General features: G+C 50.7%; 1 protein-coding gene across 7 annotated transcripts; it reads right to left on the reverse strand.

The window, feature by feature from the left end:
- Positions 1 to 7,490: 7,490 nt before the first annotated feature.
- Positions 7,491 to 20,707, reverse strand: Hemk1 (HemK methyltransferase family member 1). Of its 7 annotated transcripts, none has more exons than XM_059268563.1 (11): positions 20,543 to 20,707; positions 16,672 to 17,057; positions 16,272 to 16,363; positions 15,861 to 15,954; positions 10,993 to 11,127; positions 10,626 to 10,690; positions 10,294 to 10,343; positions 8,991 to 9,099; positions 8,069 to 8,164; positions 7,824 to 7,937; positions 7,491 to 7,711 (listed from the first exon to the last, which is right to left on the reverse strand). In XM_059268563.1, the coding sequence occupies exons 2-11, from the start codon at positions 16,900 to 16,902 to the stop codon at positions 7,675 to 7,677; spliced, it is 1,023 nt and encodes a 340-aa protein (XP_059124546.1). In that variant the 5' UTR covers positions 16,903 to 17,057; positions 20,543 to 20,707; the 3' UTR covers positions 7,491 to 7,674. The 7 variants fall into 7 exon arrangements, with proteins under 7 accessions (XP_059124546.1, XP_059124544.1, XP_059124543.1 ...); XM_059268561.1 differs by having other exon boundaries at positions 20,524 to 20,707; XM_059268560.1 differs by lacking the exon at positions 20,543 to 20,707 and adding an exon at positions 17,927 to 18,042.
- Between the last annotated feature and the right edge of the window lie 45 nt (positions 20,708 to 20,752).

A 20,752-nucleotide genomic window follows, 5' to 3' on the forward strand; every position in this document is an offset into this window, starting at 1 on the left:
CCTTCCTAATTCTGTGACCCTTGAATACAGTCCCTCATGTTGTAGTGACCCCAACCACAAAATTATTTTCATTGTTACTTCATAACTGTAATATTGCTACTGTTATGAATCATAACGTAAATATCTGTGTTTTCCGATGGCCTCAGGAGACTCCTGTGGTTGATCGAAAGACCAAGGGGTTGTGACCCACAGGTTGAGAACCACTGAGCTATATAGCACCATCTGTTGGCTACAGGACGTTGGAAATAACGAAGCCTGGAAGCCTTGAACTAGGAGTCAGGAGGCAAGTGCTATGTGAACTCAAGTAAGACCCCTGAGTGTGGCAGTCCCTCTGGAGCCTGGCTTGAGAGATTAAGATACTGACTCTTGGTTGCATACGCCACGATGAAGGCAGCTGCTGTGGTTGTGGGAAGCTCTCTGGGACAGCTCTGGCACCTGCTGCTCCTGTCCCAACAGGTGGATTTTAGCTCTGAGCTCTGCAAGGCATGACTCAAGACCTTGCTGTGGCAATCCCAGTGCCTCTGCTGGTCAGGCGGGCATCCGTGGCAGCTTCATCCTCTTTCAGCCTGCTGTGCAGACTTCTGCTTGGGAAGAGGGGAAATCAGGAATTACATACAAGTCTTGCTACAGCTCACTCTTTTTAGTACCAAGTCCTCTAGGCTTTGCGTCTAAGCTCCCCGCTTCAGGTATCTGAACTATCTGTCCTCAGCCTCTCTTAAACCCACTGGGGTTCCAGAAGCTTTCCAAGTGATGCCTGGTTTAAGACTGTAGCTTGGAGGGGGGTGCACACCTTGTCCAGATGGGATAACCTCTCCACAGTCCCTCAGTCCCTCATCCAGAGTAGTCTCAGCCTCAGGCTGGCCAGGGACAGGGTCCAAAGGTACCAGTTGGCTACTCCAGCTTTGAGAACCAGAATACTAAGATCCTCAGGGACAACCGGATTCAATTCCAGGACAGAATGAGGATGCCTGGTGACTGGAAAGAGCCCAGCTATCCACTGACATGGAGGGGTCAGGCTTAGTCACAGGTTGCTGTGTTCAGTTCACAAGCATGACTAGTGAGTGAGGGCCTTCCTTACTCTCCAGTACTGCTAGGCCAACCACGTGACTCCATGACAATCCTGGACCAGGAGCTGGGTAGACCTCACATTATTAAAAATAGTGCAGAGAGGCCAACTTCTCTCTCTCTCTCTATCTCTCTCTCTCTCTCTCTCTCTCTCTCTCTCTCTCTCTCTCTCTCTCTCTCTCTCTCTCTCTCTCACTCCAGTCCTGTCTCCCCATTGCTCTCAGTGCCTGGGCCAGCCTCTCTTTTCTGAGAGATGGCCCGCTCTCTCTAAAGACATCTCAGGCTGCAAGACTGAAGAGGGCTCACCACCACCCACCCTGGCCACATCCCCTCTGAGGAGAGGTATTCAAGACAATGTGTCATGTGTTTCCAAACTCTTCCAGCCTCTACCCATTTCCACATTCCAATTCCAGAAATACTTCCATGTTTAAGTGTTTGCCATAGTAGAACCGTTACAATTTGGACATGGGATGTCCTTCAAAGACTGTTGAAGCGTCAGTCCACAGCCGGTGGTGTGACTGAGACTCGGTGGGAACTTTAAGGCGCTGGGCCTAGTTGGAGGCAGTAAGAGACTGGGGCCTATAGAAAAGTGTGTGTTCTCATTGGGTTTCTGTGGCTGTAATAAAACCCTGACCAAAACTCTCCCTTCCATCTGTGGAGGGGAGGGTTTATTTCAGCTCACAGGTTATAGTCCATCACTAAGGAAAACCAGGGCAGGGGTCAAGTAAGAACCTAGAGGCAGGAACTGATGCAGGGGTCAAGTAAGAACCTAGAGGCAGGAACTGATGCACAGACCAATGAGGAACACTGTTTGCTGGCTTTTTCCCGGCTCACTTGAGTTCAGCTACCTTTCTAACACAGCCCAGGTCCACCTGCCTAGGGATGGTACTTCCCACAGTGGGCAGGCCCGCCGACATAAATTAGCAATTAAGAAAATAGCCCACAGAAGTGAAAACAGGCCAATCTTATGGAGACAATTCTTCACTTGAGGATTCTTCTCCCAGGTGTCAAGTTGACAGCCAAGATTAGCCATAAAAGTATGTACTGTCCCAGGACCCTTTTCTCTCGTTGCTTCCTGGCTGTCATGTGAGATTTCCTCCGCCATCTTTCTGCCTTGTCACATGCCCGACAGAGCCAGCCAACCCTGGGCTGAAGCAATGTGCCGAACTAACCTTTCCTCCTTGTAAGAGATTTTGTCACAAGAATATAAAATGACAAGCCAGCCAGGATGACTCTGAGTAAAGGTACTTCAGGCTAAGCCTGAAGAATGGAGTTTAATCCCCAAGATATATGGTGGAAACTGATCCTACAAGTTTTCCTCTGACATCCACTAGCATGCTGTGGCATGGATGGACACACACACACACACACACACACACACACACACACACACAAAGTAAATAAGTGTAATAAAAAAAAAACATTTTAAGGGCTAGACAGATGGCTCAGAGGTTAAGAGCACTGTTTGCTCTTCCAAAGGTCCTGAGTTCAATTCCCAGCACCCACATAGTAGCTCACAACCATCTGTAACGAGATCTGATGCCCTCTTCTGGCCGCAGTGCAGGCGAACAGCAGGACGAACACTGTATATATACACAATAAATAAATTTAAAAAAATTTTTAGCCAGGCAGTGGTGGCGCACGCCTTTAATCCCAGCACTTGGGAGGCAGAGGCAGGTGAATTTCTGTGAGTTCTAGGCCAGCCTGGTCTACTAAGCAAGTTCCAGGACAGCCAGGACTGTTAAACAGAGAAACCCTGTCTCAAAAAAAAACCCAAAACATTTTAAAAAAGAATACAAAGGTGACTAATCCAAGCTCCACGGAGCATCAAGATCTGTATTAGTTCCCTATAATTAACTATAAAAGATTACCACAGATTTCGTAACTTAATACACAAGACTACACTGTATAATTTTAGAGGTTAGAAATCCCATTCCACTGGGCTGAAATGAAGGTGTGGGCAGAGTTGCATTCTTTCCTGAGGCTCTAGGGAAGAAGCTGCCTGTATTCCTTGGCTCACGGCTCCTTCCTCCTGCAATCACAGCACACTGACCCAGAGGTCCTCTCACTTGAGACATCCCTGTCTCCTTCCTGCAGACACCGTGGTCGCACTGCTCCAACCCCAACGACTCAGGACAGCGTTTCCTTCCTGAGATCTTTAGTCACAAGTCTGGGGAGAGGGATTAGCTGGTAAACTACCTGCTGCACAAACTTGAGGGCCTGAGTTTGGATGCCCAGCACCCACGCAACAGCTAGACATGGCTGTCACATCTGCAACCCCAGCATCGTGGCTGTCACATCTGCAACCCCAGCATCGTGGCTGTCACATCTGCAACCCCAGCATCGTGGCTGTACACATCTGTAACCCCAGCATCATGGCTGTCACATCTGTAACCCCAGCATCGTGGCTGTACACATCTGTAACCCCAGCATCGTGGCTGTACACATCTGTAACCCCAGCATCATGGCTGTCACATCTGTAACCCCAGCATCATGGCTGTACACATCTGTAACCCCAGCATCGTGGCTGTACACATCTGTAACCCCAGCATCGTGGCTGTACACATCTGTAACCCCAGCATCATGGCTGTCACATCTGCAACCCCAGCATCGGGGAGATGGAGACAGCAGCCCTGGGGCTTGTGTAAAGGTCCCATCTCAAAACATAAGGTGGTGACTGAGGCCTTTGCCCCTCCCCACGCATGTGCATGTATATGCACTCAACATCTGCATGCTCATGTGAACACATACAGGTACACACAACACACACACACACACACACACACACACACACACACACACGATCTTTATTCATATCTGCAAAGTCCTTTGTGCCATCTAAAGTAATAGTCATAGGTTGGGGGACAAGGACATAGGTGTCTTTAATAAGGTGGCTTTGTTTGTCTCACACCCAGGGTCTTGTTCAGGGCAGAGTTCATAAAGAGAGATCAGGCCACCATCCTAGCCTTGACTGTGGGCTGCTTAAGGCCGAGAGCTCCAGGAAGCCTGGCGCCTGCTCCTGCGGCCGCCAAGGACAGCTTGTTCTCCTGGCATGCTGTGGGGTGGGGATCAGGTGCACTGAAGCCCTCAAAGAGATTATGGCTCAACTTGAACAGCTGCCTGGCTGAGGCAGGAAGCCAGACCTCACGATTTCCTCTCCCTGCTGACTGGGTATGTGAGAGCTACTGTCAGGTCAGATACGGGCCACTCAGGAAGCTCTAGCCTCAAGTCTAGAAAATGGATATGGGGTCAGTTTACTGGTGGACATTTACTAAACCTGAATGTGCCAGTCTCACAGTGGTTCCCAGAATGAGACTGGAAGGTTTCCAAATTCAGGGGCCAGATATACCGGCACGGCACTGACAGAGATGTGGGTAGGGGAAGGCTAGAACACAAAGTCAGGGCAGGTGTGTTAGAATTTAGCAGGTATGGCATAGATTGGCAGTGATGGGCAAGGGCACTCCAGAAGGATGCACTGCTAGGGGAAGGTGTTCAAGAGGGTACTGCGGGGCAGTAAAGAATCTGAAGGTGGATAAGGAAAGACGGAGCCGGGCTGATTGAAGGGCTTCCCACTTCAGCCCAGCAGTTCTCAGACCCATCAGTGGTGAAACCCTTTATCCTGACAGAGCTTCCTTATGGCCAGAGAGGGATATCCTAGGGCCTTTCTCAGAGCTGGCTTCCCTCACCTCTTCAGACAGCACTCTGCAGGACACAGAGACCATACTTAGGTCCTGGGGATCCAGTCAAGCTTTAGAAATGAGATTGGGAACAGATGCCCAAGGTCCACGGAAGTGGGCATGCAGAAAAGCGTATATTTCTTGTAGCTGGGGACACATTTTAATAAGTCAGCTAAATAAGCTGCATTGAATAACCCATAGGAAGCTACAAAAGTCATCCAGCTATGAGGTGAGACCACAGTTTCTCCACCTGCTGGAAGGGACAGAACTGATCTCCCAGGTTCTGACCTCAAGACCTCAGAGCCTGTAGAGCCCACAGAGCCTGGGTGGTACCTTTTGCACCGCACCCTCCTGCGCTGTCCCCAGGGGAGTCCGTGACTTGTGCCAAGCTTCTGGCACTAGCATCAGGAGAAAGAGGAGGACGGGGCACGTGAGCCTGGCTCTTCCAGAGTGGAGCCACTGGCTGCCATGGCTTGGGCCTTGGGTACTCAGGCCCTGGGGGAGAGAAACAGTGAAGGGAGGAGGCGGCTGCTCCTGCTGGCTCCATCTCCAGCGGGGAGAGTCAGCAAGAACTCAGGACTAAAATCTTTCCTTTGCTGACTGCTGTCTCTGCCTGCCTCATGTTGGTGCTGAGCTGACCCAGCAGGGTACAGGACCTTCCCTGTCTGTCCTCAAGGCAACAGAAACACCCGCAATGTACCAAGAAAATCTCACAGCCATCCTTGCAGTGAAGCACTATGGCCCTGTTTCTCAAGGTTTGGAGGCCAAAGCTGAAGAAGGCCAAGTCATCTGCCCAAGGTCACATCCTGGTAAGGGGCAGCCTCTAGAATCTAAACCTGGGTTGATATGGCTCCAGTGTGGCAACTCAATGTCTAGCCCAGTTAAGCTAGTAGCTACAGTCTGAAGGCCCTGCCTTGCCACTCTACTTGGCCTGGACTGAAATCCCAGTGGAGGCAGGCCCTACATTTTTCTGGGAAGGAAGCTGTCCCAAGGGTGGCTCTTGCTCCAGTGACCCCAGCTGCCCCGCCACTGCCGTTCTCCACTCTCTTGGGTGCCATACCCACAGGCTCTCCAAGGCCTTACCTCAGAAACAGGCCTGAGGCCAGGAGGGAAAACTGTCAGAGAACTCAGCACTGACTGAGTATAACCCAAGCCGTGAGACAAGAGGGCAACAGACTGCTGTGGGGTCAGGGCAGCCTGATGTCTGAAGACAGCCAGAGCCAAAGGGCAAAGGCAAGAGAGAGAAGGCAATCTTCACACAGGCTTTGGCAAGCAAAGGTCAAATGGCAGAGGAGGCTCAGGAGGTGAGAAGCCTTGCTCTGGCTGTACCCTGTTACCTTCCCAGGTTCTTTCTGGAATAGCCATGAGGGAAAGGCCAGGCTCCCGCCTTCAAAGGAAGTGAGACAGCTTACAGGCCACATATCTAGGGCTGGACATAGGGTAGGTCACCAGGGCCAGATGCTGGGGCTCTGACACATGCAGTATGGTCTCTGCCAACACAAATATACCCTCTAAGCACAGCAGCAGACATCACTTACACAGGATCTAAGTCCAGAAATACAGACTCCCAAAGGCGAGGACCTGACTTCCTTTCTCAACCTAGCCTCCCTGTATCATGGGACTTCAGGCAGGTCTTCTCTTAGCGCCTTGACCCGCCTGCCTGGACTGGGCATTTAGATGCCAGCATGCATGTTCTACTTTGCTGATGTAGAATAGAATAAATGAAGCTATTTCCTGCACTGCCCCTGAACTCAGAAGAGTCCATGCCTCATAGAGGAAGGAGCTGACTGGGGACCAACTCCAAGCCGGGACCTGGAACTCAGCTGTCATGGCTCTGGCGGAGCAGCTGCCTATCAGAGCACACTCCCTCTGGCTGTGGCACCTCAGGTCAGGCAGCACCTTGCTCATGCTGGGGGCAGAGGAGTCAGGTAGAACGAACGTCTTAGTCTTCGACACGCTCGATGAACTACCCAGATGCGGCCTTGCATCCACACTGACCACCAAGAAGTTTCCTGTTGCTGTTGACAGTAGGCTGGTCTTTGGGCCTCCTGGTACATGTGTATCTGTCCAAAGCTGGGGTGAAGGTCACAATTCAGTGCCCAGACTTGGTTGGGTGCACCAACCAGGGAAACATACATGGCTATTTGAACTCCAAATTTGAATTTCTACGTTTGGAATGGATTGTCAATAAAAACAAACAAAAATCCTGTGGGTTTTTTTTTCCCCCACCCTACTGTCTCAAACATTCACTTACATGAATGTGGGCATGCAACCCCAGGATCGCATGTCAAAGACCCTCAACCCCACCGTCACCCTCATATACGGCCCCCATGCTCAGCCTAGGCCCAGTCAAGGAAGAGTATGCAGGCATACCTAGGCTGGAGGTAGATGATGTTAACTCAAACAATGAGCTATTCTGTGCAGTCCCTATGGTGTTCAAGGCCATGACTAAGCCTCCATACCCCTACCCCCCATCATGTGCTGTCCTTACACTGGGCCCCACCCCCACCACACAGTCTACTTGACTTGCTAAAGTAGGAGGAGGCTCTCAGGCCTAATCCTACATGGGGGACAAGGGCCCACAAACACTGATAACAAAACACTGGTTTACCATTTATTGCTCTCTCAATACTTTACTGGCCACATTTCCCAACATCTTCATAGCAATTCCAGCAACAGGAACACCAAGTAGCCTGCTACACTGAGGGGAAAGAGCTAGGCTGGAAACCCAGCTCTTGAGTCTGTTCTCTGCTCCCCCAGGAAGAACACTCCATCCTTGTTTCCAAGTCTCCTAGAAGCATCCATCCAGAACCATGGGCCATGCCTGGGTTTATGGAAAGCATTAACGCCTCCCTCTGAACAGTATTCCATCAGGATCAGCCAGGCACCCAGCAGGCTAGAATCCTGGCCAGCTGTTCACGTAGTAGCCACACTATGGTGCAGACTTCTGGACATGCAGGAACCGGAGCCTGAGGAGACAGGATGAGTATCTGGGTACCATCTAAGCTCTAAGGAATGCACGAGTGGTGGGGGCTGCTAGAGAGCACGGAAGTGGTATGGTGATGGGAACTGTTGTCTTACCTCCCACAGAAGTCTTTACGTACAGCCACAAGACTAAGGTGCAGGTCCGGCCGGCTCTGAAGCCAGCTCTTGACAAGCTCTGGGTGCCTTGGGTCCACTTCTAAGAAGATGCTTCTACACGGAGGAGAAAGGGGTCACCTCAGTAGGTAGGACCACGACCTGTCTGGCCTGCAAGAGGCAGGAGCACAATGATTGCGAAGGCATGCCAATTACACAATGGAAGTGGAGGAGGCTGCTGTCCATACCCAGAGGCACTCAAGAGCCGGGGTGCCAAGGTCAAGATGTGGGTAATGATGTCCATGCCTTCCTCACCACCATCCAGGGCCACCGGGTCTTCATAACTGAAGAGGAAAACGGTGGCAGGTAAGAGTCTGGGGGACGGGTATGTGAAAGGGTTGACAGGCCAGGCAGGCCTTCACCAAGGGCCCCCTGGGACAGACTCTGGGTTGAGAGGGAAGCTGAGGATCCATTACAAGTGGTTCCTAAATGGATTAGCAGGTTTTACCTTCCGCCCCTCTCCTGAGACAGCACCCCCATAGAGCAGGGCTGGACAGATCTGCTGAGTCCCACGGACAGACAGCCCTCAGGGCATGAGGCTCCCTCAGAACCCAGCTGCTCCTGCTCTTGATCTGAGGACATCTACAACTGATCCTGCTTACTTCTGTGAGCCCAGAAAAGAGGAGCCAGCACCCACCCCTTATCACCGGTGCTTATGTAGGGACATGTGGTTACACTGCCTTCTCCGTCCTTGTAAATGCAGCATGGCTTTTCCAGAGGCAGAGATTTCAGTGCTGGCTTTCCCACAAGTCCTCATGGGACCTTAAGCAGGGCACCCTCCCTCTCTAGGCCTTGGTCTTGTGTAAAATAACACATCCCTCTGGGAGTGCTTTTTATTAGGTCTCACTATGCCCGATGCTAAGTCCTTCCCATGGTCCTGCAAAGGCCACCACTCCTCATTCAAAGAGGAGATGGAGGCTCAGGGAGCCTCGGGGCCTCCAGGAGTCAGAAGTGCAAAGACAACAGTAAGGCTGTGGGCTCTAATCTAAAGTGTACCTCTCGGGGACACTGCTGACCGACCCATTCGGCCCCACCTATTTTCTCCAGATGCAAGTCCTCCAGCCCAGGGCAACCCTACTAGAGCTCCTCTGCTGCTCCACCCCCCTGTACCTGCAGATCTCTGGGGCCAGCTCTTCCATGTCCTTGTGGAAGATGTAGGGAGGGTTACTGACCACCAAGTCCACAGGGCCCCAGGGCAAAAGGTGTGTCCAGCACCCTTCTGTGAGCAAAGCGGATACACAGAATGAATTGGTCCACTGCAAAGTAAAAGTTGGTAGCTCCACAAGCTACCTTGCCCCTTAGGTAGCCCCTCTCCCCATGTTATACCGTGTGTCTGTCTCTAGACCCTGGCTAGACTTGAAGATTAGTAGCCAGAGTCCCTACTTAGCAGGCTGGCCAGGGGTGGACATGCTGACATGCAGCCCTTCACCTAGAATGTCTGTGTTCTCTCTGCTCGCTGTCAAGGTCTCCTCATTAAGCAATATTCAATGCCACCTCCCATAAGCCTGATTACAAAGGCTTCTCTGCTCTGCACCCCCTGGCCTTGCCACTTTCTGCTTTATAACCAATAGTCTGAAAGCATAGGGAGGGCAGGCCTGCCTCAGCCAACCCCTTAAGGCTGTTTCTGGGTCACACTCGTACTAGATGCTAAACCAGGTTTATCACAGTCACACAAAGTTCGGGGGCTCCATGGGTAACAAAAGAATCAGAACAGGAGCTGGAAACCTGAGGGTTCTGAAAAACCTGCCATGAGCCGGGCACGGCCTGACCACCTCTTCCAGGCCGGGTGGAGACAGAGGCACATGTGTATTTTGGTCCTAAAGTTTTCTTTCTTTGTTGTTGCTGTTTTGTTTGATTTTTGTTTTTTTGAGGTGTTTCACTTTGTATCCCATGCTGGTCTAGAACTCACTATGTTCCTCAGACAGGCCTTGAACTCACAGGAGTCCTCCTGCCTCCCCAGACAGGCCTTGAACTCACAGGAGTCCTCCTGCCTCCCCACTGCTAAGATAACAGCCACCACACCTGGCTCAGAACTGCTCTCCTTTGAACATCTGTTTATCTCTCGCCAATAAACAAACCCCAGTTAAACTTATCAGTTATACAGGATCCAGAAGATAAGAAAGACCTTGTAGCTGGGCAGTGGTGGCGCACACCTTTATTCATACCGCTTGGGAGGCAGAGGCAGACAGACAGACAGGGCTACAAGACCCTGTGGCTAGTCCCTTGTCCCTTCATGGGGCAGGACAGCCAAGCAGACAACAACAGCACCTTGTCTGTCCTCAGCAAGGGCTGGTCTGAGGTGGTCCACTGGTCCACAGTTACTGGGAAACTCTTACCCCATTCCTGCAGTCCTCGCCTACCCGTATCCTCTATCCAGGATCCCCACCCCAAGAAGATGGGTAGGGGGATGTACCTGAGGTTACATCAAGGGGAATGATCCGAATCCTGTCCTGCAGCTGAAGCCTAGAGAGATGGGGAAGTGGTGGTGAGCATAGGATGCAAGCCTTTACCCTTGGTTACAAGGACCAGGAGGGAAAGTGAGCCCTTCTTGGATCAGCAATATAGCCATTGCTCAGAGTCCATCCATTCATAGACCGGTGGGACCAATGCCAGGCTACCCTCACTGCACCTCTCCCTCAAGAATGGAAGTCAGACTAGCAGGTTGGATACTAGAATAAAGGTCAAATTCAGGTCCTGAAGTCCAACTCCCCAGTGCCGGCCCTCTGGACCTCCCAGCCCATATACCTCTGAGCATTCTCACGGGTCAGACTAACAGCAGCTTCTTCCTTATCCACAGCAATGACTTGACTCTGCCCAAGAACAAAGGAAGAGAGGTAGAGTTCTGGGAGATGCCTGTCTGGGAACCCTCCCCTAGCTCCCAAAAAGAAAGAAATATGTAACAAAATTTTCCTATAGTTGGGCTCTAGCCAGACAGATAGGGATGGAAGTCAGAGTCCATCGCCATGCTGGGCTAGGCATACCTTCCCTTTTTGGCCACTTTCCTTCAATGCTTCTAGCAGAGGGATGTGGGGGAAGGGCCAATGGAAGTGACAGTGAGTGACCATCTCGATGTCAGGGAAAGGCAGGGCAGAGGGATGCAGAGAGGTCTTACCTCAGGGAGCTGACTCAGTAGGCTGAGGGCAATGGCTCCTGATCCACAGCCCACCTCCAGAATGAGGGGACCACCTTGGGCTCCCACTTCAAGGGGCCGCTGGGCCACTTCCCCTAAAACCCATTCAACCAGTTCCTGGAAGGCAGAGGGTCTGGATCAGACTGGGTGCCACTCTTGCTCTTCAGGAGCCTTAACAAAGAGGTCCAAGCAGTTAGCTCCTAGTGAAGGCAGGTGAGGGACAGCCAAGGCCAAACTGATCTTCACATCAGCAAAGACCCTGGGTGGGTCATTCTGTCCCTGCATGCCTTATTTTACTCATCTGCGGAACAGAGCGCTCCCCTCAGGAACACAGTAAAGATGAATCAGAATCATATACCTGGCCCCTCACCTGCAGCATATGTGTACAATAAACCTCAGCTCTGCCCTTCCCACATCTTTCCGTTTTTATACTCACAGCAATGCTGAGAACCATATTTGACTGCCAATTCCTCTGTGCCTGGTCCTGCTTCTAGCGCCTGTACTAATTGGTTGGATCATCACCACTGGCTCGTGAAGAAACACCCAAGGGTCAAGACCCTACCTGGAGCCTGAACTGTGGCTCACAGTGGTCAAGAATCAAAGGCTTGGAGTTGAGGATACAGCTCAAATGAGGAGCACTTGCCCAGCACATGTAAGGTCCTAGGTCCACCCCCTAGTACCACAGGGGAAAAGTAAATAAATCAGGGGTGGCTGATGCGTCCTCAGCTTTCTCACAGAGCTGGGTTTGGGAATTTCCCAGAAGACTCCTAGGCCAAAGGGACAAGCAATTACCTTAATGGGGCAGGGACACAGCTCTACCCAGTCTCACCCCTGCAGGTGGCTGTGGCACACACAGAACATGGTAAAGGGGCACAGGTGTGGTAAGAGCCTGTCTGGATGGTACCCACTACTGCAGCAAAAGTATACTTTCAGGTGTCATCAGCACGAATCCAAGAGGGTTTGGGGTTTTGCCCCCCACCTGATGCCTACTGAAGCTGTATGTGGTAATCACCACAGGGTGAGCTAGGAGTGAAGGGAAGGCTGCTGTTGTCCCATAGCTGAAATGTTTCTAAGCAGAGTAGAGTCGGGGCTCCAAGGACGCAGCAGGGAAAGGGCAATGTGGTCTCTTCCCAAAGACAAACCCCCTCGGATATGGCAGAGGCCCCTTCAAGGCTCTGGAACCTCAGAGGGAAGCAGCAAGTGAGAGCTCTCTGAAGGAAGCCTTCCTTAGCCCCTGTGAAGTATCTCTGGTAGCAGACTTGGGAGGTCACAAACTGTGCCCCAAATCAGACCTGGCCACCCATCCTCAATAAGCCAATAAAAAGAGCCAAATTAAAAGTAGAAAGCAGAAAGAAAACAAAGGAAGGAAGGGAGGGAGGGAGGGAGGGAGGGAGGAGGAAAGAAAGATTTGTCCAATGTGGCCACACTGGGAGGAGGGACAAAGAGATCCAGCAAACCCCTCAAGTCTACCTCAGATTCCTGAAGTAAAATCACAATTTAAATAGCGGGCCAAGGATACACAGTGCAGGTCAAGGTGTGGTCCTGCCCACCACAGACACATCATTGTATGGGCTTCAATCTCATCTATAAGATGATCTGACAAGTTGTTAGGATTATGAGATTCCTTTGTGGGAGACAAGCTCATCTTCTGACTAGTGCATGAGATTTCGCAGGAAATCCCTACTTCTTTGGGGTCCATTGTTTCCAACAGTCTGATAGACTGAGGGACACAGTCTTTAGAACATCTTCATTCCGCAGACCAGCTGCATCTCTACAACCCAAAGATCTTCAACCTGACTTGAAGATCTAGGCCAGGGCTTGCCTCTCTTGTCATATTAAGTTATGAGAAGACCTGGGGCCTGACCCATCAGCCAGGCCCAGTGGAGCAAACAGCACCAGATCATCCAACCCCCCTTTCAAATTTGTCTGCTGAGTCCCAAAAAGCATTTCGTCCTTCCTAGGGCCCCCACCTCATGGCAATGCTCACTCACACCAAAGGTAACAAGTCCAAAGCAGAAGAAGCTGGAGAGCTGGACCAGCCCTCCCTGTCCCAAGCCCCTTCCGCACTAAAAAAGCCACTGTCTATAGGTGAGGGGCTCGGCTCAGGCCCTGCCAGGCATGAGTGGAGAGCACTGGGGTGTGTGCAGCAGACTGGGCTTATGACCAGTGAACAGCTCGCAATCTAAGGCTGTGACTGAGAGGTTGTGGTAAAGGCAACAGACTAAACGGCCAGCAAAATAACAGCCTGTGTTAGGGGTGTGAGTTTCTCTGGGTTTCCTGGCCACAAACAGCCCACTCTGGCTGGAGGATGACCCCTCAGCCAGCCCACACTGGCTAGCCACCTCAGAGGCATCCCTGACCTCAGACACACATACCATCCATGCAAATGGCCACCTGGGGCAGGGCTGAGAGACTGGGCCCCCACTGCCACCAGTGGCCTCTTACCTTCCCATCGACCACAGACCATGGCAAGCTCATCTTGATCGCAGGACCATCTGGGGACTATGTGGGAACTATCTATGTCGAGACTACACCCAGGAAGTCTAGAAAATTCTTCCCTATGCAGTAAAGACCTTCCCTCTACCTAAAGCTGTTGGCTTGTTGGAAAGGACCTATCTAGTCAAGCTGGTCACAGACCCAATCATCTGTTTAAACTGAATCCAGGAAGAATTTAAAACATGGAGTGACAGAAGGAGAGACATGAGACAGAGGCAGGGAAGGGGCGTGGGTAGTTTTGCCTAGAGCCACTGCTCCAGATGGGACTGCACAAGCCCTGTACAGCATCCCTGAGGTCTCAGAAGGATGTCCCATACACATCCTCTATTGGGATCATATCCTGGGGGGCTGACCCTAGTCATGTGTGCTGCCTCCCTAAAACAATGACAGCACTGAGCCTCTCACAGCCATGCCACACCAGTGGGGATGGGGTGGCTCACACCCCAGCCTTGCAGTTTCCCACTGTATACACTGCCACCCTCTCGCCCCCAGGGAAAACCGAGCTCATCAGGCCACAAGCCACTTGCAACTTTGCATTTCAGACTTTCACACCCACCATCAAAAACCGCCCTTTGATGGATAGAAAATACAGACTCTGTGACCCCTCCCCTGCACCCAATCTCTCCACTCTCTGCCACAGGCCACGTCCTCTTCATTTCTTAGTAAAGCGCCCCTGCCTGATGTGGCTTCACATTGGGGCAAACCTGGTAAGTTCTCAGAAATGTCTGTACAGTGAGGCAGACCTGGCCTCCCAACCACAGCATCCTCACTCTTCCCCTCCTCAAGCAGCAGAGCTGCCCTTCCTGGCCCAGACACACCGAGAGTGGGTGGGGCACATGGGAGCTGAAAGCTCACACCCAACACCCAGAATCCAAAAACGCATGGCAGATCCCACCATGATAGCTGCCCTTCTATGTTCTGAGCCTTGACATTCTCCAAGGATGGCAAGTGGTCTCCTGGCCAGAAGTCACGTATTTGGTGGAAGCTACAGGGTAATCCCCCAAAAGCCTGAAGATGACAGCCCACATCCTGCTTTTGAATGTTCGGACCCCATCCAGGTTATGTCAGCACTAAACAGGACAGAGTCAGAACGTTCAGGTGCAGCCCATGGGTCCCTTCCTTGACAGCTCTTTGACTTCTCAAGGCCTCAGACTTCCTGCAGTTCTGCCCCAACTTTGGAGGATGAAGTGAAATTCAGTCTCTCAACCACATGATAAGGGGGTACACTAGGTGATCACTGGGTTCTTTTTTTTTTTTTTTTTAATGTGTATAGTATTTTGACGGTATGTATGCCTATGTAGTGTGCAGATAGTGCCCACAGAGGCCAGAAGAGGATGTCAGATTCCCTGGGACTACAGTTACAGATGGTTGTAAACCACCGTGTGGGTTCTGGGAATTGAACCCGGGTACTCTGGCAGAACAGCTGGTGCTCTTAATCACTGAGCCATCTCTCCAGAAATATCAGAGGATTCTTGACCAAGGGACAGAGATTGAAAGGGTGAAGGACAGATAGCCACAGGCCCTGCTAGGAAAGGTGGAAGGGGATGGACTTTTCCCGAGAATGTTTATATGCCAAGATATCTTTCCAGAAACCATCCTTTCCAGAGTCTAGCACCCTCTGGTTTTGCTCACCATCCTGTAGGCAGCCCCACTTCACGCCAGAGTCCAATCTCTATCTCCCAGCTCTGCCATCAAATAAGGGGGATGTGCAAGAAGGACAGAGACACATCTGTCCCAGATCAGGGTGTGTCCCCAAGGGACAGCACGCATGGGCCACACAATCCCCAGTTCTGGTAATCTGAAGGACTGACACAAACAATCACCTGACCAGACAACAGACCTAAGCCAACCACTGAGTCCCAGATACCCTGGCCTGACAGGCCAACACTCGTCTGAGCCCAGAGCAGGTAGCAACCACCTATAAAATCACACTGCTCACACCAGGCCTCCAGGTGTCCAGCTGGAGCCCTATCTACTTCTCCCCTGCTCTCTAAGTTGCTGGGGGTCATTTATTTCCCATGGGTTGAGTCTGCCATGGGCCTACAGGGTAGCTCCTAAGTTACGGCCACAATGAGCTGAGCACTGGGACAACACTACTTGGAGCATTCTATGTCACTTCCTGTCCTTGGAGCTGGGGCAGAGGCTTGGAATGTGAAGGAAGTCGAAGGGACAGGGCAAGAGAAGTCCTCTATCGTGGCTCAACCAACCTAGCCAGCAAGACACGTGTGGAAGGTCACTACCCCTGTGAATGGCAGCCATAGGGCCCCAGCACCCCCTGGAGGAAGTCTGGGGCAAGACAAGTACCTCGAACCTTTTCTCAGCCCCATCCTGACCCGTCTCAGTTATATACTCACTTCCGTCTCTGGCCGTGGAATAAACACTGGGGGTACCATCTTCAGACTGAGCCCCTGAAAGTCCCACTCCCCAAGGATATACTGCACCGGCATCCTGCAAGAGGAGCATCCAGGGGGTCATCAGTACCAGAACCAGGATTAATAAGGCCAGAGCTGAGTTGAGAACTACTGTAGCCAAAGGCTATCAGGAAGGGTCCTGTCTGCAATGCCCTAGGATACACAGTCTAGGCCCACCCTCTTTCCCTTCTGTAAATTGACTACACTAGTCCCTCTCTTGCCACTTCCTGACCCCAACAGCTCCCTAGTCCTCAGACACTGTAATCCTCCACAATCATAATTTGGTGGGAGTAGGGAAGGCTGAGTCTCTCTGTTCCTGACTCGGAGTCCTCAGATCTGTCCATGGCTGCTTACCTCTGTAACCGATGGCCACACAGTTCCTGGATGCACTGCAGTTGTTTAGGGGTCAGCGGCTTGGTCCAAAGTTCTGGTTTCAGGCTCTGAAACTGTCCCCAAGGAGAATGTGAGTGACTGGTTCCCTTGGTCTAGAGACATACCCCAGGTCTCTTGTGTGGATAGGCTCGACACTTTGTAGACCCAACACTAGCCACTTAATCATCCCGGAACCTGTAGTGCCTGGAACACACTGTAATAGTCTGCTGGATGAATGAATAAGTATCTACCTGAAACATTTGTTCAGCAAAATTCCACCAGTTTTATCTAAGCACACTGATTGAGCCAAAATAAGTAAAACAAAACAAAAATCCCCAGTATCTGTTCCCTGGAGTTCTCCCTCCCTAACATGGCACTTAACTGTTTTGGCTCCAAGGACATGAGCCACGATGTACTCACTGGATTCCCGGGCCTCTGGGATACCTCTCTCCTCAAAGACCTGTGTCCACTGGCTGACCACCCCTGTGGCACTCAACAGTCCAGTCAGAGATGAATGAAGCTTCCATGAGTTGAAGGACCAACCCTGGGAGGCTCCCGTCCTTCCCCTGGGACCAGATAGAAGGGTCCAAAGTATTCGCCCCCAAAGCTTCATGTCTTGGAGAAATGTTTGCAAGTTCCTAAGTCTCCCTTGTGATACCAGTCACAGGGAGAGGTGCTGGGAGTGATCCCTAGGCTGGGCTAGGTGCAGAAGGATCAGCCATGGGCTCTGGTTCTCCAGTATTCTGTTTCTCAGATGTTGTTGTCACCCTAAAGGAGAATATGGAAAGACTCAAAAGCTGCCTGAAAAGAATGTGTATTTAGTCTGCCACCTCCTGGACTATACTCACATCCTCAACTACCTGTTTGATTTCTTCTTGTCTTGGCCAGTAATTTTTTTTCCAGCTTAAGTAGGTTGAATTAATTGGTAGAGCTTGGTCCCTGCTAATAGTCAAGGTGTGGGTTTGGGAGTAGGGCATATGTCAGACATATGTGTGTGTGTGAGCTCAGTCAAATCATTGTTTCTGACTTCAGTTTGATCATAATGTGGGAAAAATAACACCAGCTCTTCAGTGACTGGTGCCTCGACCAATGGATGTCAAGGGTCTGGAAGACAGTACACCACACACCAAGAACTCACTAATGGACGGCTGGAGACTGCCCTGCTTGGGAGCTTTGCTTCTGACATTCTGTATGCACCATCATTGTTTGGAAGCTGAATTTTTCCCTTTAATTTAGCCCATAACCCCAGACATTAGCATAAATTGAAGGCTGAAAAATTAAGTGTTACACTTAACACAAATAAGTTATCTGAAAACTTAAAATCGGTGGCCCCCTCTACTTCCAAGCAAATTAAGTAAGGTCCAAACTAACATCTGCTGAGCACGTGCTAACTGCCACAGTCTCAAAGACAGGGCTGAAGTAGGAAGCAACTTGTACCCAGTTCCGGAAGGAAGCAAAGCTCGAAGTCTCGACACAACCTCCGTCCCAAATCCTCAAGGACATTATCAACGGCTCAGGTAAGCACGCCCTCTCTCCAAGCCTGTTTCCCCCGACTGTGAGGGATAAGACTGGCCTGGCCTCAAAAGGCAATGTTGTGGTCATACATTCCCACCCCGGTCTCCTCCTCTGGTGCATACCTGATAGAGGAAATGCACGATTACCCTGCCTACACGCCGGCACCGGGAGACAGCCCCAGGGTCGGCCCCCGGATGTGCGTAGCCTGCAGTACCCTCCCTTAACGCCTTGTTTCCGTTCCAGTGCAGTTGAGAAAGTGCTCCGGTGCACCACGTCTTCCTGGTCTAGGGTTCCTACAGCTACCGGTTCCCCCTTTGAAGACTGTGGGAGGGCGGGGAGGCTGAACTGACCCGCACCCACCCGCAGCCCTACTAGTGGGAAAGTGCGGGGACGTGTGAGGTGCTTTGTAGGGTCCCAGACGCATTAGTCTTCCTTAAGGTCGCAGCAGAGATGTGGCTCCAGCCTGCAGTGATGGCTTGAAGCACACGTTTACATATCCAGTTGGGGCGATGTATGGGTGGAAACAAACCGGGCGGGTGTCAGTCTGTGCTGGGTTTGAGAGCCAGGCTAAAGAGAGGAGGAAGGGTGCTGTTCTAACAGCTTGCAAGCTGGCTCTAGCAGCGTGTGGTTGGGTTCCAGTGTTTGGGGGCAGTCTCTGTTTTCGGGAAGGGACTAGGTATCTAAAGACCCTCTCGACCTCACATGCACATAAAATTTGGACCAGATAGAAAAGCAAATGCTGGAAAACTAGATTCGAATCCTGATTTTGTTGGCAATTCGTTGCTTAACTTTGTTTAAGTGCTCAGACCTTTCTAGGCTTTAGTTGCGCCTTTTATAAAATTCATAGCAGTTGCAGGACCTGGTTATACAGGCATGTAATCACAGCTACTAGAGAAGCTGAAGCAGGAGGATCAAGGCCAGCCTGGGTAATTTAGTAAAAACCTGTCTCAAAATCAAAAAGGTGGGAAGGGACCTTGAAGAGATGGATCAGCGGTTAGGAGCACATATTGCTCTTGCAGAGGACCAGACTTCAGTTCCAAGCACCTTGATGGACACCTGCATTCACATGCACACACCTACCCAACCACCCATACGCATAATTTTAATAAAATAAAATAAAAATAAAAAATAGTTCATTCGGGTAGCTCAGTTGTTGATATGCTCACCTACCTAACATGCACAATACTTGGTTTGATTCTCATAAATGGGATATGGTGATACACACTTATAAATCCCAGCTCCCAGGAGGTGGAGACACAGAGACCAGAAGCTCTGTTTCAAAAAGTAAAAAATAAAAAATTGGAATGAAAGGGTGGGGGCTGTGTTGTGGAGTAGAATATTTATTTAACTAAGATATGTTACATTTGTTTGTGCTACAGAATAATTGTTTAACTATGTAAAAATGTGTTGCATTTGTTTAACTATGTAAAGGTGTGTTGCTGTTTCACCTTGCCTGCCTAAGGCACCCGATTGGTCTAATAAAAAGCTGAGCTGGGTGGCGGTGGCACACGCCTTTAATCCCAGTACTCGAGAGGCCGAGCCAGGCAGATCTCTGTGAGTTTGAGGCCAGCCTGGTCTACAGAGCAAGCTCCAGGACAGGCACCAAAACTACATAGAGAAACCCTGTCTCGGGGAAAAAAAAAAAAAAAAAGCTGAATAACCAATAGCTAGGCAGTAGAGGGATAGGCAGGGCTGGCAGACCGAGAGAATAAGGAGAAGAAGGAATCTAGGCTCGAGAGAGAATAAGGGAGAAAGAGAGGGAGGCACTGGGGTCAGCCAGGCAGGCAGCTGCCAGACAGACAGACACAGAGCAGGACATACAGAAAGAAAGAAAGGTAAAAGTCCCAGGCAAAACGTAGATGAAGAGAAACAGGTTAATATAAGTTATAAGAGCAAGTGGGACAAGCCTAAACTAAGGCCAAGCATTCATAACTAATAATAAGTCATGATTTGGGGGCTGGACCAGGTATACTGGTACACACCTATAAATCCCAGTACATGGGAGTCCGGGGGAAATGGCTCAGTAGTTAAGAGCACTGGCTGCTTTTCCAGAGGACCTAGGCTCAATTCTCAGCACCCACACAGAGGCTAACAGCAGTCTGCAACTCCAGTACCAGAGGATTCAATGCCCTCTTCTAGCTTCCTCAGGCACCAGGAACATACATGATGCATAGATATACATGCAGACAAAACATCCTTACACATAAAAATCCATTAAAATTCAAAATTCCAGCACCCAAGAAGTGGAGGATTGCCTTGGTTCAAGGACAGCTTGGGCTACATAGTATCAGGCCATCCTGGACAATAGTGCGATACTTTGTCTATGGGACGGATGGGATGGAGGTGGGGGTAGTTTTAAAGGGCTGGGGATATAAGTCTGGAGTAGAGGGAATTAGTGCCTCTGTCCTGACATGAATTTATGAGGGGTATAGGTAGGCTTGCTTGGGTCAGGGCACATCATTATAATGTCACTCAGATAATTCCATTCTGCTCTCAATATCTCTGGACTGAAGATTCTTCATTTGTAGCCCCATAGTTGGAGTCATTTACCAAAAATTTAGCAAAAAAGCCCTTTCATCAGCGTTCCTATCTAAGCGAGAAGCGGAGACAAAGGAAGAGAAGCAGTTTGCTGTTCAAGGACATAAACTCAGTAGAAGATTAAGCCAGCGTTCAATTAGGCTTCAAAGACTCCCCTAGAGCTCTCGCCAAAACTCTGTACCTATGCATTTTCGGCTTACAAGTCTGTCCCAGTGCGGGCGGAGCTGGCCGGGACCCGAATTCTGGCCCAGAAAGGATCTGGCCACCTACAGTCCGCTGCCCAACTTCCGGCAGGCCACCAGGGTCAGAGGTAGTCTCTGAGAATCTCTTTTGGCAGTTCAAAAGGGTTTCAGCTCCTAGCTCTCGTTGGGGGCGGAGCTATATCCGAGCGACAGGCGAGTAGGCCAATG

Source organism: Peromyscus eremicus, chromosome 7 (assembly GCF_949786415.1).
Source record: "Peromyscus eremicus chromosome 7, PerEre_H2_v1, whole genome shotgun sequence".
In the NCBI taxonomy this organism is placed as follows: Eukaryota; Metazoa; Chordata; class Mammalia; order Rodentia; family Cricetidae; genus Peromyscus; species Peromyscus eremicus.